This window comes from Mytilus edulis, chromosome 5 (genome assembly GCF_963676685.1).
Source record: "Mytilus edulis chromosome 5, xbMytEdul2.2, whole genome shotgun sequence".
Taxonomy (NCBI): Eukaryota; Metazoa; Mollusca; class Bivalvia; order Mytilida; family Mytilidae; genus Mytilus; species Mytilus edulis.
Window position 1 is genome coordinate 81,751,602 of NC_092348.1, and position 15,931 is coordinate 81,767,532.

At 30.8% G+C, this 15,931-nt stretch overlaps 1 protein-coding gene across 2 annotated transcripts in view; it reads left to right on the forward strand.

Annotated features, from left to right (window-relative positions):
* The first annotated feature begins 240 nt into the window (after positions 1–240).
* The window catches only part of LOC139524587 (nicastrin-like), a 28,588-nt gene continuing 12,897 nt past the window's right edge, over positions 241–15,931 (forward strand). For both annotated transcript variants that reach the window (XM_071319502.1, XM_071319503.1), the window contains exons 1-12: positions 241–347; positions 2,136–2,231; positions 2,958–3,081; positions 4,127–4,263; positions 7,571–7,716; positions 8,028–8,282; positions 8,576–8,737; positions 9,121–9,339; positions 10,871–11,040; positions 12,802–12,979; positions 14,317–14,404; positions 14,876–15,024. In XM_071319502.1, coding sequence (XP_071175603.1) covers positions 287–347; positions 2,136–2,231; positions 2,958–3,081; positions 4,127–4,263; positions 7,571–7,716; positions 8,028–8,282; positions 8,576–8,737; positions 9,121–9,339; positions 10,871–11,040; positions 12,802–12,979; positions 14,317–14,404; positions 14,876–15,024 — 1,785 coding nt within the window. In that variant the 5' untranslated portion in view covers positions 241–286. The remainder of the gene's footprint in view (positions 348–2,135; positions 2,232–2,957; positions 3,082–4,126; positions 4,264–7,570; positions 7,717–8,027; positions 8,283–8,575; positions 8,738–9,120; positions 9,340–10,870; positions 11,041–12,801; positions 12,980–14,316; positions 14,405–14,875; positions 15,025–15,931) is intronic.

Here is a 15,931-nt window from a genome sequence, read left to right on the forward strand (position 1 = left end):
AAAAGTCTGAGGCAATAGATGTCAAATGATTCTTCACACACAATGTAATCCGAAAAAAATAAAAATTTAAAAAAATTGTTCAATTATACGTAATTTGATTGATTTTATCGTTTTATTGTATAAAATCACTGATTGTCTTAGTGGTTGCTGGTTTTTTTTTTGGGTGTTCGGTGGTGAAAAGACCCACTCCTGATAGATCCTGATACAGTTGGCCTCTTGATAAAATGTAGTTGTGAAAGATGTAAAGTAGCCTCCCCTTTTAAACCGGAAGTTGATCTTGAATGCAATGGAAGTGGGAAATGTTTTCATTTACATTACAGTTATTTTGTCAGCTTTCACTTCATTAGGTATAGGATGAATGACATATTCAGTTGTATCTTCAATTTTGAATGAAGAAGCAACTTATTCTAAGCTTCAAAACCCTTGCCGACATTTATTTATCTTTGAAATTAAACCGGTTACCAAAAAATATCATTCATTTGTATGTGTCATAATGATAATCTACATGAATATCCGGAAGTAAATTCATAGAACTGTGAGAAAGTTAATCCGAAAGATTGATAGATGAACTCTTTTTTGTATGAACTCTAAACATAGTTTTCATGAAGCAAAAGTCTGAGATTTGGTAAAAATTGTGAAGATCAAAGAGGAAAAAAAATGTCCATAAATCAAACGAAAATGGTGCCAAAGGGACATGAAAGTGTGCAAGCCTCGTGTTTATTGCCTGACATTTGACAGCCCTGCAATCTGCAGCATCCTATATTCATAGGTGTTACAATGATGTCCTCTCCTCTAGGTTAACTAAATGTACATGTGCAGGTCAAATCGCCCAAAAAAACATGTTCGTTCTAGACTGTTTACCCAGGTTCAATTCGCCCTCAGAGTTGGTAAGCTGAAGGTCTGTTGGTTTTTCTCGGCATGAGTCACAGTTCATTAAGTAAATGTGAATAAATAGTTAGTTTATGAAAGAAAATACATGTAAATTATCATTGATCTGGACCTACTTCTTTTAAATGTATAGTGGTTTTTGATAAGAATAAATTTTTAATGACAGGTGATATGTATATCGTACAATGTGAATGCTTACTTGTATATAAGGTGATTGATCTCCACGAATTATCATTTGTGTAGAACACAATAATAAAATAAAATACTCTGGGCGAATGTTAAAAAGGAGAAAATGAAAGGGCTGATTAATATTCTACATGACAAGCCATTTTTTTTCAGAAGCAAGTTAACTTATAATATACAATTATAAACCTGTTTGACTTAAATTCAACTACATGAAGTACCTTTAACAATTACCATAAAATATATTCAGACTGTTTGTTTTCATGCCTTGTTTTAAAAAAAAATATATATCTTTCAAATTGAACATTCATGTATATACAGTGTACATGTATGATCATTCAAATTTAACCCAAAAAAGGAATATGATTTATAATATGAGGCAGGCATAACCTGTGAATGGGGAAGAAGTCTGTATGTATTATTTTTTTAATTCAATCACGTTGATAAAAGAAACCGAAATACTGTACGTAACATTCCCGATTTTGATTCTGTTGTTAGGGAATTAACTGTGACGTTCTTTAAGTTATGACGTCATATTCGATGTAAACAAAAGAAACGCTTTCATCAGGTAACGTTTTTTCATATCAAACAATTATTAAAATTGAATTTGTATTGAGATCCAATCTTATATTTTACTAGACTGATAAATATAAATTTTTTCAAAGTCTCATGCAAACAAGACAGTTATCTGCGCAAAAGCGGAGAAAACCGGAACAGGAAGTAGATCTGAAAAAAAAAGTAAACGATTTTGAGTTCATTAGTAGAATGAAAAATTCTGGAAATTTTCCCGATTTTTTTTTTTTTTTTTTTTTTTAATGATTTTTCTACCGTAATTAGGGACTTCGTCCCCATATTACATATACATGTAGGCTAATTTGCATTATAAAATATTTGTTTGTCAGATTTTTTTTGTAATGGAAATCCTTTATGACATTTAATGACCAACTAATGAACAGTTACATGTATCAGTTATTTATTATTACAATGGTTATGAATGCAATTGGTGCAATTTGATGTTATTGTGTTTTATGGTGTATTTTCATTTTATTTTTATTGTTTTTCAGTGCATAGTCTCAGAATAAGTAACAAGACTTATATTGAAATCCAGGGAAAAGCATGTTTTAGACGCATGAATGGAACACATCAGATTGGATGTTCATGTAAGTTAACTTTTTTCATTACCAGTAGGGGGAAATATTACATGAAGAGCTTTTATTAAAAGACAATAAATGAATTGTTCGATACATGTATATTAGTGAAAAAAATAATACAAAAATATAAGTCAAAGAGTCAAGAACACAATAAAGAAAGGGACAAAATGCTACTGACACTGAAAACTAAAGATTGAGCAACACAAACTAGATGTGAGCTAGGGTGCTTTTTAAGGGTAAGCTAGTTCTGATAGTTCGTCGGAAGGGGATGATAAATGGCTGACCCGTGTAAGGAGAGAGCCATATCTCTTGCACGTAAAAGACACCCTTGTAGATTTTCGAAAAAGAGTTTGGCTAATGCCACTACAAGGCAGCACTCGTACCCCCAAAGTAGAAAGGGATTAATATAAGTTGCAAAACTTGTTTCCCAATCCACTATAAATAAATATGTTTAAACTAAACTAGTTCTGTGTCACCTATGGCAAGTACTGTATTACAAAAATTCCAAACAGGTAAAAGTAGAAGGGATTGAAAAAAAATTGGAACTGCAACATGTGGAGTAAATCTGTGGTCCTATGTGGAACCTATAAAACTTTCAAACAGTTCACTTTATCTTACCATCAAGACCATATGGCGATTTTATGTATCCTAAATTATAGATAAATCACGTTTAACTACATGTATTTCTTTTATTTTCTTTGTATTAGATTTCTTTATGTTTTGTTTCTTTTTCAGCTGAAACCAAGGGGAATGTTGGCATTTTATATCACATCACTGGTGATAATGATACAGAATGGCTACTGAAGAAAGGCCCTAATAAACCATACATTGTGCTACTTAATTCTCTACAGTTCAAATTGTAAGTTCCAGACATAAATTGCTAACCCAGTGGCAGTGCTAGATCAAAACGTAGAAGACCAGTATACATGTACTTCATATCTTTTATATAGATACCTTATGTTCTAAATTATCTGTTTGTTATATGTTGATTGTTCTTGACCTCATTTTCAAGATTCAGTGACTGCTTTAAAACCAAACAAAATTGTCTTGCTTTGGACAAAAATCATTGATGACAAGACAAAATTGTTGCTTTTTTCTGCTGCGACGTCTGTGACAACATCAACAATTGTTAGGTTTTCTGCTTATACATGTATTAAGTTAGTTCAATAAAAACTACTTGTGAAAGATCAATGATATTCTCTATAAAGTTGCATCATTTCCAGAACATATCAGTTTGACAACTACTTTAAGGCCTTATCAACAGTTTATTTTTTCATGTAATAAGTGATGAAGGCAAGATATTTAAGCATTTGTACTTTCTTTATTAAACATTTTCAGAAAATAGTAAAAAACTTGGTTGAGTGGAAATACTGAATAGGGGTTTATTTTTGCGGGGTGAACATTTTTGCTTATTTTTGCCAATTTAATAGTGCTCATGCTATATGGTATATGAACTGCTCACTGTGACCTTATGAAAATGTAAATTCCATATAGCTGGTGTATACAATGTTGGTTATTTTTTTTAAGTGACTATATGTGTTTATAGTCTAACAGTGGCATTAACTTTAAAATGTTAAAAAATGGCTTTTTATTCAGCAACAATATATATCTATGCCATAATGGAGATCTATGTCTGAATCAAACAGAAATTGATTAATTTCTAATGGTTTAAGAAAAAAAGGAACAAATATTTGTATTTGTATAATCTGCATAATTTACTTCCTTCAAAAAACAAGGAAAAACCTGGCCAACCATCCTGACTTCATAACATATATTTGCATGTGTGGTATTATTATTTTCTTGTTATCATTAGAAAAGCAACCTTTGAATTTTTACATTCATTTAACAGTAACAATTTGCATAAGCATAAATAAAATTATATATAATGAATTATTTTATTACAGAGATTTTGTAAAAAAGTTAAAGAGCTCAGGGAAGGTAAACGGTATAATTGTTATACATGTTCTGCAGAATGAAACATTGACACCATTCCCACCAGAGGGATTCTCTCCTGACAGTTCCTGTCCTAATGATAGATATGGTAGGTAAAAACTCATTAAGATCCAGGTAGTATTGTACTTAACACAGCAGTATAACACATAGGTATGGTAGGTAAAAATGCAAGAGATTAATCAGTCCTGGTTAAAGGTGTCCAGGCAGATACAAATTACTACCGTATAAATCGTTAAATAAGCCGCAGGTTTTTTTCTCTGTCTTTGTCCCTGCGTGTTATACTCGGGTGCGTGTTATGTAAGTATTATTTTCTGTTTTCAGGACGACGGTGAAAGAAAAAAATATCTGGATTTGTTTTCTGGAGACAGTCAGATTGTCAAGTGCTTGCAGTGACTTGATAAATTGTTAATGTTGCATATTTTGTTATGAATAAATAAATATATTAACTAAATCGTTTGTTTTTATTTCATTCAATCATTGTTGGTTTACAGGAAGTCGATAACCATGTGTTTAGTGTTCATTTCGTAAACAAAGAAAGATAACTGTGTCCATACAGGATATTAATTGTGTATTTATCATAAATATGTAGTTGTTAGTTGATTTAATGTGTTTTAATATAAAATTTTCTAATGAAATAATAAAGAAAGTGATTGTGTGTCTTGCCAATATTACAAGTTTCTTTAAATGACGATGGTGATGCATGTGCTTAAATCGACACTTTAAAGTGCTTCATAAACAAAGAGAGATAATCGTGTTTGAGAAGAGGTACCAAACAGGATAAAATACTGAAGAGTAACTGTTTGTCGTTTTATTGTGTTTCAAAACGAAATATCTTTACGAAATATTATTGGATGTTTAACTAAAAAAAAAAGAATACTAATTTTTATAATTTAATCTGTTAAAACATTTATTTATTGCCGTCTTCTTTTAATCCCCCTTGTCATTGCTCATAACACTTTCATTTAAACAATGACTTGCAAAAAGTAAATTGTTTTGTTTCTTGTATTCATCCAAATTAAAATTGAAAAATGTTTGTTACGTTCAAAACTTCAACTTTTATTTTATAGACAACAATAAAATTCTTAAGATTGATTTAATTAAAAAAAAATCTTGACTTTTGGGTGAACAGTTTTCACACGTGGGTACAGGTAAGTCTATAGGTCATAATCAAGGTAAACAATGGCAGTTTTATGGCTTGGGTGACCTTTCATGCATACATTTTTAAGATTAATTTAAATCCTTAATGCCAATTCAAACAATAAACAAGCAATCAATACCATACTAATTTTAATCAAAACAACAAGGTTCAATGGACACCCAAGCTGTCAACACATGGCCATTGTTGACAAAAAACATCAAACGAAACTGGCATAATTAAAACAATGAGAAAAGTATAATTATTTTATTACGATTTTTTATTTTAATATGACACAAATAAATATATTCAAAAATACTCTCAACTTTCTCACCAATCTGAAAATAGAAATGAAACAAATTACGGTGTGAGTTACAAAAGGAGAAAATATTCATGACACTATCAGGTCAGTAGAATAAATATACGTTTTCTTCAGTGTGCGCTTAATATTCAGGTGCGTTTTATGTAAGGACAAAAACAATCTTCCCCCCAAAAAACGGCCGTGCGGCTTATAAAACGATGCGCTTTAAATTCGAAAATATACGGTAGTTTAAAATGTCCATGGTTACAGAATTTACCAGTATTTTTATTACGAAGTAATTAATAAAGTCCATAGATAAATTCATAAATATTTCCAATTTACTGTCACAAAATACACATTGAGATCAAGGTACTGCTGTACTGTACATAGTAGACATTGACAAGATTCCCTCCAAATAAATTGCCCATGAGACAACTATCCACAAGAGACAAAGATTGATTTGTGGTGTTTTAACACCACTTTTGGGCGGCCAGTTATTTTTGGTGGAGGAAGCTGGAGTGCACGGAGAAAAACACAGACCTTCGATAGGAAAACTGACAATCCTAGTCAATTAAGATTGGAGTTGAATGCACCCACACGAGCTGGGTTCGAACTCACAACCTCAGTGTTGACTTGCAAGTGATTACAGTAGTAACAACTTAGACCACTCTGCCACCAAGCGACAAGAGACCAAGAGATATAGGGTTAACAACTATAGTTCGCTATTTTGCCTTCAACAAAAAGCAAAACCTATACTGCACAACAATCTACCAGTATATAGGCCCATTATAACAAATATAAAACAATAAACTTAAAAAATATATGATATACAGCAACATGTTCATTTCATAAGACTTCATTGTGTTTTATTGGGAATATTGGATATCTTCTTTTTCTTCTTATAGGGAAATATTCTGTAAAATTTTGTTGTGTATGACCTACTTTTTATTTTGTAGTGATAGTTATACCTCATTTCATTGAGTGAGTTAAAAACTGCAATCGCCTTGTACATCAATATTCATTCAGCTTTTTTTTAGTTATGGAACGTGTAGATATTCAGTCCTGAACTTTAAGATGAAATATACGTGATGTGATTTTCAGATCGGACAGTCATCCTGCACATGCATGAAATATTTGCTACTGGTTGTTTTAATTAAGCAACCATCAATCAGATCTGATAGGCATTCACTTGCAGTTTTTTTTATACTTCAATTTTTTTTTATCATACCCACTGAACAAGGAATTTATTCATTAGATATAACTCTGCTTCAGTGTTAAGGAATACTTAGGTTAGTGGGCTGGAACTTTATTAAGATGAGTTTGCACAGGTCTAATAAGCAATTTTAAATCTGCCTGGCAAGTTCTTCCTCTTTAGTGATACTTTGAATAGTTATTTTACCTAAGCATGAATTTTATTTGTGACTTCAGTATTTAGAAATGATAATGATTTTACCAGTTACTTTGTTTTATGAATTGTACCAAGTAAATAATTTTCTGATCTGTTTGGCAGTTGCTTCTAATTTGATGGATTTTGATTATTATATGAAATTAGCATGGAATTTTTCATCATTATTTAAAAAAAAAAAGTTGGCTATAATTTGTAGGGCAATGCTTGCAATTTCTTGTTTTCTTTTGCACAATTTTTACGTCATAAGTAGAAGTTCAAAAATTGTTGCTTATGGTTTTGTTAATTTTTAAAAACTTGACAGTAGGGTCATATTTAACCTGTAAGGATAGAAAAGAACATATAAGCATTTAATCTGTTTTCTTCAGAATTTTAATTGCATAAAAAAAAAAAATGTCAGTCAAAAATGCTTTCATTTTTTGTGGTAATGGTCCATAAATTCTGGACCGTTTTCTCAAATTACTGTACATAAAAAACTCTACTTTAATTATCTTTATTTCTCTTCCAATGAATGATAATTATATAAGTATGTCAATATATATATATTATTTCAGGTTTATACCATGAGGATAAAAATTATGGAAACTGTCAGAATGTAACCTGGAATCCTGTAGGCCATGGTATGATGTTTGAGGACTTTGACAAGTTCCCTATCTTTGTGGTCATTAACCAGACTGAGGTGGACATTCTCATACAGGATGTAAGTTAAAAGGTTATGACATATAAATTGACAAGTTTCCTTTCTTTGTGAGCATACATCAATGAGACTAAACAACCAAAATAAAATAAAAAAGACATTGTGAGGTCAACAAATGATATGAAACAATAGACCAGTGTCTATACAAGCTCTTTATCAAGTTCAGAAAAAAAGTTTATCATAATAAATTTATCAAAGATTACCACAGATTTACTTCAAACATCAAATTCTCAAAGGAAAACTTTAACTCTTACAGAAATTAAGTATATCATATGATAAATTCAGGTACATATTTTTACCATTTTTATTTCCAGTGTTATGAGAAGTATAACAAACCTTTACCAGATGGTTCTGTCAGAGAATATCCTCTGTGTGCTGTACAGCTGAAAGATACAATGTCTGGTGCTAAAGATGCTAAAACCTGTTACCGTAGAACACAAGTCCCTACCAATCTCAACCCTGACACCTACTGTGATCCTCTGGGAGACCATAATGTCATAGCTACAATAAAAGCTGTTCCGAACCAGGAGGTTTACCCTAACAAATCTGTTATAGTGGCTGCTGCAAGGGTGAGCTTTTTTCATGATTTAATAAATCCAAAACTAAAAGTGTTATTCATCAATCCCAAAAAGATTTAAAAAAAATCTTAAACTCTCTCAAAATTAAGTTTTACCCAAGTTTACAAGTGAAATTGCTAATGATGATGTCGCAGTTATGTCATCATAATTTGCAAATTTTACTGAAGTTTCATTTTTATCCTCAGCTGCAAAGTACAAAATATATAGAATTTGGTAATTTCAGTATATCAATGTGGGGACACCTGCTACTCTTTAAATATTTAGTTCTTAATTATTTTTTCCAGCTTGATTCATTTTCTATGTTTGAAAATATCTACCCAAGTGCAGACAACCATGTAACTGGAATTGTGGGATTGCTAGCAGCTGCAGAAGCTCTATCTAAATACAAAGATGACATCATCAATAATAATGATACCAGAGACATCCTTTTTGCTTTCTTTCAAGGTGTAAGTATATTATATTTACAAAGTTATTTGAATAGTTACGAAGCAATTCGAAATTATGATATTTTCCCTTTGAATAGACAACAAATATAATGCAATGCTGACTTTTGGTTTTACAAATTTAACATTTTAACTTTGTTTAACACTTCAGTACAAGACATATTCACTAAAAGCTGTGTTCTATTTATGATACTGTCTTCCGTGGGAAAATGTTAAATCAAACCAAACATAATGACATTTCAGATTTTCTGAAAATAGAATATGTGTACAATGTAAAAAGTAAACTATAAAAGCTTGTAAGATTGAGATTATATATTTTGGGAAGCCTTTGATTTCATTGGAACACTTGTGTATTGAGCTTGTAAAATTGAGTTTATATATTTTAGGAAGCCTTTGATTACATTGGATCATCTAGAACAGTTTATGACATGCAACGTAATGTTTTTCCTATGGTTGAGGAGACAGGAAAATCTACTTTACACTTGGTCAACTTTAGTCATATATCACACTTTGTAGAGGTCAACCAGCTTGGATATCGAGATGATGGTAAAGTCTGGCTCCATACAGATCCTCTCAGTCAAAATAATACACAAACATCTCAAGAGGTAACCATAGCTTAATTTTAAGTATTTTTCTCTACTTTTCCCATATCTTCTATATAAATCATACTGGTATATCAGTAGTTAAGAACTTAAGAAACTAAAACCAGGAACCAAGTGTCTATACTGTATAGTTGAAGTCAATTTAAATCTCACCATTTGTCGGAAATTTTCGTTTCATTTCCCGCAATGGTTTCAATAGTTTAGTTCATAATTTTTTGCATCAAAATAACTTATTTACAACAGGATTTAACTATAGTTTAAGTTTCAACAGATTTATTGCTTGAAAAACTATGGTAAATAAATGAGACACAGTTAAGTTTTCTAATGTAAACATATATATCTTTAGAATATTTAAAGGGGCACTAGCTGTCAAATTCATTGTAACCGATTTGACTCAAATTCTCATATGTGGTTTATAACAATGTAAAACATTTATCCAAACTATCAAAAGTCTAAAATAAACAGTTTACAGAGCATGGGGTAGATACTATATAGGTTCGTTTCGTGTGTATTTTAGTCCAGACGCCATCTAATTAACTATCGATTTGACCTCAGATGACCATATAAGCGATGTAAACAAAAATAAAGATACGAATAGATTAAACCAACACGTGCAATTGCATTTTTATAGGTCTGTTTGATTTTATTTTATAGATTAAAAATAGATGTTTCTCATTGTTTTTAACCATATAAGAATGATTTTATGTGCATCGAATTAGTAATCAAATGATTTACCGTAGTTTCACTTTCATTGTTGACATTCTTTTTCTTTAAATAACCAGTACACGTACAATGCATGCGTTGTCAATCTCTAGGTAGGGGTTAACTTGAAGTTCACATGAATACCGGTTAGAATGATGATGACGTTTTCACTTGCAAGTGAATCAGTCAAAAATTATGTTTAATCGCTTATTTCAACAAAATTAAAGGAAATTGATTGCTAAAAGCAAATTATTATTTCATTATTCCAATTTGATTAATGATTGATCTAAAAAAAATCATACTTTATTTTTTTTATATATATCGTAGCTAGTGCCCCTTTAAAGAACAATTCATACAAAACAATACAATATATTTTGAGTATTCACATGATTTTAAAATGTTTCTATGATGATCAGAATTCTTGTAACTTTCCCTTCAATATGTAATTACGGAAAGCATGAGTACAGTAATTTTAAAGATTAAGAGAAATGAAGATGATTGTATTTAATTTCGAGAAAACTGTTAGAACAACAAAAATGTTTATATTCATATTTTTAGTACTCTGTTGTACAACAAGAAAACCAACCTTCAAAGTCTGTTGTTAAACAATTAAAAACAACTAACTCTATGCTTGGTACTGAAAGAGTGAACTGAGGGTCTGAATGGAAAATAAAGAAACAATTACACATGAAAAAATGAACAAAAAGTACTGTACTGATTGATGGTGATCTTACTTTAAATTTTTCAAATCAAAACATTGAGAGAAAGTCTTATATACCATGTAATAATATGATTCAAGTAAAAACCTATCATTACAATACTACCATTACAGATTGACAAGATGATACAACTGATAAAGAATGTGGCTAACAATATGAGTTTAGGTATAGGAGAGAACAGTAAGTCCCAGCCACTACCTCCAGCCTCTGTACAGAGGTTCCTTAGAAAGGACAAGATTCCAGCAGTTGTTTTCAGTGACCACCAACACAGTTATACTAATAAGTAAGTACATATGGTTCATTTCTATGGCAAATATTTTATATAAATAAAAAGATGTGATGTAAGTGAGACAACTTTTCATGTTTAGGTCAAGTAAAATTTTTAGATTATTTTTGAGATATCCTGCATTAGCATAAAACAAACTTTATTTTAAGTGCAGGAAATTAGTAAGAAAAATTAACGAAGGATTCATAGAAAGTGTGGAGGAAATCATGAAAAATTCCATACTATGTGCCCTCCATATACCCTTCCATCTTCCATTACTTGTTTTTAAATAACAATGGAAATCATATTTATGACATCCAATTTATAATTGAATTTTACGTTGATTTCATTATATATTTTAGACAGTGATTTTGCTAGCGCTCGTCACTTTCGTATTTTACGAAAGGGTTTTTTCATTGAAAGTATTTCAAATCAATTTCGTCACTTTAATTTTGAAAGTGTAAAAAAAATTTCGCAATAAAAACTATAAATCTACCTGTCTTCATGTTTTTGACAAGTTTATGACCTCCAGGTAATTAACATTTTCAACAGGTGTTACAAGTTGTGATTACAACTAATCCGCTTATCGCCATCAGATGGGTCACTTATCCGTAATTTATAAATTAACCCCATAATTGAATGACCATCATAATTATTTCCCCAGGAAAATTAGTCGGTCGGCAGTTCAACAACCAGGAGAATAATTTCTTCATTTTAAAATCAAAAATGTAACAACCCGGACAGTAAATTCGCATTTGAATTTCAATATTTCCCAAACGATCACAATCTGAAGTTAGTTTGTCGTAGATTTGTCATTCGAAGGCATTTTCGTCATATTTTATTTAAATTTTCATCAATTTAACTTTCGGCAATTTCCATTTAATATAAAGAACTTTAATGTGTTTATTCAAAAAGTTCACGAGAAATGTTAAACAGGTGCTTCCTGTATTGTGTTCTACGCATGCGTGAAAGTATTCCTTTGACTATTTATAGACATTAAAAACGTAAAATACGAAATCATTTAGAATCAATTAAACGAGAGAGACAAATATATATCTCTTACGTAAGGAATTTAAATCGAAAAATTATAATTTCCTGATGAATCCGGACTCGTTTTATATTTATTATCCACGTGTCACCCCGTTTTCGTTCATTTTAAACCCGAAAGTAGTAAACGTGATCTATTGTAGATTTGTTTATAACCTCCTTTCAGTCATTATAATCGTTCTAAAAAGGATTTTATACATCTCCAACTTGATAGAAATCATTTCCAAATATCGACTTAGATGTTTTATAAGGATAATGATTATGCAGTGAAATAATCATTGCAAATTAATTTCTGCTGTGATTCCTTGTTTAAAAAATATAGAATCCATGCAACTGTTGTTGATCAGGATGACCCCTGGAACAAACTGAAGAGAAATTGTGAACTAAATTTCTGGATTCCATGTCCGAATCTTTCATAATAATGACCAATACAGTCAAATCATACAATAACTGCCAATCATGCTGGTGCCTCAATCCCTTAAAATCTGACTAAGTCAAAAGATGAAGCTAGTAATATACATCATGATGAATTGGTCCATTGCTTTTACACAAAATAAGGTTGATTTTAATAGCGCGCAAAAGTGACTAAAGCCCTCAAAATCCTAGCTTAAACCCTGATTTTAGATCTAATTTATATTGATAAAACTCTGCTTTGTTTACAAAGTAAAGATATGGTATACAAATAATATTTTATTGCATTATTCTATTTTATCATATAATTTTCATTTGTAGATATTACAACAGTAGATTTGACATCGCCAAAGCAATAGAAGCAAATACCAACGACTCAAATATAATCACAGAGCAAGCCAAGAACTTAACCAGGATATCTACCATGTTAGCAAGGACCTTATATACCTTGTCTACAAGGAAGGATGCTCCTCAGGATATGACAAGTTCTGAATCTATAGTAAGTTTATTGTAAAAAAAATTATGCATGTGATCTAGTGGATATTACATGAATATTTGCTAGAACTTTTTGTCAATAAATTTAAAGTTTGTCATTTAGGTCTGTAAAGTAAATGTGATTTTCACAATCCAACCTTTACAGTGGGAGGTACTGTCAATGACCACAACAGCCATTCAGTTATCATTAGCAGTGCCCTACAATTAAATACAGAAGAAGGCTACTAACTTATATGATCTCCATTCATAATTAAATAATATGGATTAGAATTGTTGATAAATAAACACTTGCAAAGGCGGATTTAGGAGGAGGCAGGGGGCCTGGGTTTTTTTGGTTGCTTATATAGGGAATCACTGAAGCATGACTGGAGCGGGCCCCCTCTTAGGCAGTCGGTGGGCCCCCACTTATGAAATTTCTAGATCCGCCAGTGACCAGTGACTTGACCAGTTGCTGTCACGTTCAATTCATAAAGAATAGATTTATCAGGTCTATTTATTGATTTTAGTTATCAACAGGGGTGAATTTCAATGGGGGTGAGAAGACTTAACTATTTGATTGTATTTGTAAGTGAATGTTATGTGGTATTATTTTCTGAAAAATTAGATGATTTTAATGATGTTATTGTATTTTTAGGTGAGTGACTTGTTGTTTTTGTTATCTGATAACAAGAGATTTTAATGATGTTATTGTATTTTTAGGTGAATGACTTGTTGTTTTGTTATCTGATAACCAGAGATTTTAATGATGTTATTGTATTTTTAGGTGAATGACTTGTTAATTTGTTATCTGATAACAAGAGATTTTAATGATGTTATTGTATTTTTAGGTGAATGACTTATTGTTTTGTTATCTGATAACCAGAGATTTTAATGATGTTATCTGTATTTTTAGGTGAATGACTTGTTTTTTTGTTATCTGATAACCATAGATTTTAATAATGTTCTTGTATTTTTAGGTCAACGACTTCTGGTTTTGTTATCTGATAACAAGAGATTTTAATAATGTCATTGTATTTTTAGGTGAATGACTTGTTGTTTTGTTATCTGATAACCAGAGATTTTAATAATGTCATTGTAGTTTTAGGTGAATGACTTGTTGTTTTGTTATCTGATAACAAGATATTTTAATAATGTTCTTGTATTTTTAGGTGAATGACTTGTTGTTTTGTTATCTGATAACAAGAGATTTTAATAATGTTCTTGTATTTTTAGGTGAACGACTTGTTGTTTTGTTATCTGATAACAAGATATTTTAATGATGTTATTGCATTTTTCGGTGAATGACTTGTTGTTTTGTTATCTGATAACAAGAGATTTTTTATGATGTTATTGTATTTTTAGGTGAATGACTTGTTGTTTTGTTATCTGATATCAAGACAGTGTGAAATGTTCAGAAGAGTTTTAGATGATACTGATAACAAAAATCTGGGTAGGTAATGTTAACAATTGCAGCATTTTCTTCACATAGAATGGGGCCTTGTTTTAATGATGGATTGGGGTCATTTCTTTATGAGAGGCGAAAGATACCAAAGTGATACTCAAAGTCATAAGTAAAAAAACAAAAATCAAAAACAGTAAAAACATAAACAATCAACAATTCACAAAAACATAACATAACATAGTAAACTATAGACTAAGCAACAAGATCCTCATAAAAAAGGGAGATTATTTCAGGTGCAGTTAATCCTGTCTCATATGTAGCACTCGTCTTGTTGCTCAGGTAAGTACAAACCCTGTAATAAGTCTTATTCAGTAGGTCACAAACTTTCTTTAAAGAAATCAACTCTCACACAAAGGAGAAGCATCTTATTTTTCATTTATAGGTTTATTCAGTTATCCTGTTTTTCTGTTTTGTCATTTATATATTTGTGTCAATTACATTATGCATTTTTCATTTCAGATGAGAGTAGTCTCCCTTACCCATTCTATGTAAGTGTTACAAGTACTAATAACCAGGTGACCTATTTAACCAAGAGACTGCTGAGTTACTTTATTGGAGATAGAGTCAACAATACAAAAGCCAACTGTAAACAATCTGGAAACAACAAGGTAGTTAGGCCACACCAATTTAATTTCTTGTTCTACGGATTTTTGGACTCCAAAATTTGGGGCGAGCGAGCGATTTGAAAATTTTAATAAAAAAATATTTAATTTGCAAATTTTTGAGGCGAAGCTTAAAAAGTAAAGGCGAGCGATTATATTTTTTTTTTGTAAACATAACATAGTAGGTTTTGACAATATTAAAGCTTGATTTATCACTTGTACTTTAACATTTCTTTAATTTCTGAAGTATTTTTTCCCTGTTCACCAAGAAATAATTAAATCTGGTCTATGTATGTGTGACTGACAATGAGACAATTCTCCATCCATGTCATAATCAGTTTAACTTTGGGGACAACCCCTTAATGTTATAAATATCCCTTTTACATGTTTTATGAGGGATCAATATAAGTTATAATATATTTGTTTGTACAAAAGGGCTCATATTTTCTCAAAGAACTATATATCTATCTGGTATTAAATTGTCAAAACATGTTCAAGAATTTTGTAATATTCCTGGACTTTAACCATGTTAACACATTTAATTTAACAGTTTAATATTATTCAAAAAAAGTGGACCCCTTTTTTAGAAAAAGTTGTTTAAAATATGATGTAACTCTCCTCTTTTTGAGTACAAAATTCTAAGTTTTTAAAGGTTTTGTATAGAAGAACTATACAAATCCTTGGTATTTCTATTTTCTTTTCTACATCAGTAAAATGACCCCTTGTCTGAGGGAGGGTTGTTCTCAACATGATAATAACAAACACAGGTCAAAGTATGGCCTTTTACACAGGGCTTTGATACAGACCAAACAGCAGGCTATAAAGGACCCCAAAATTATTAGCGTACACAATTCGAAGAGGAAAACCAACGATCTAATTTATATATCATGTATATCCAAACGGGAAAATACCA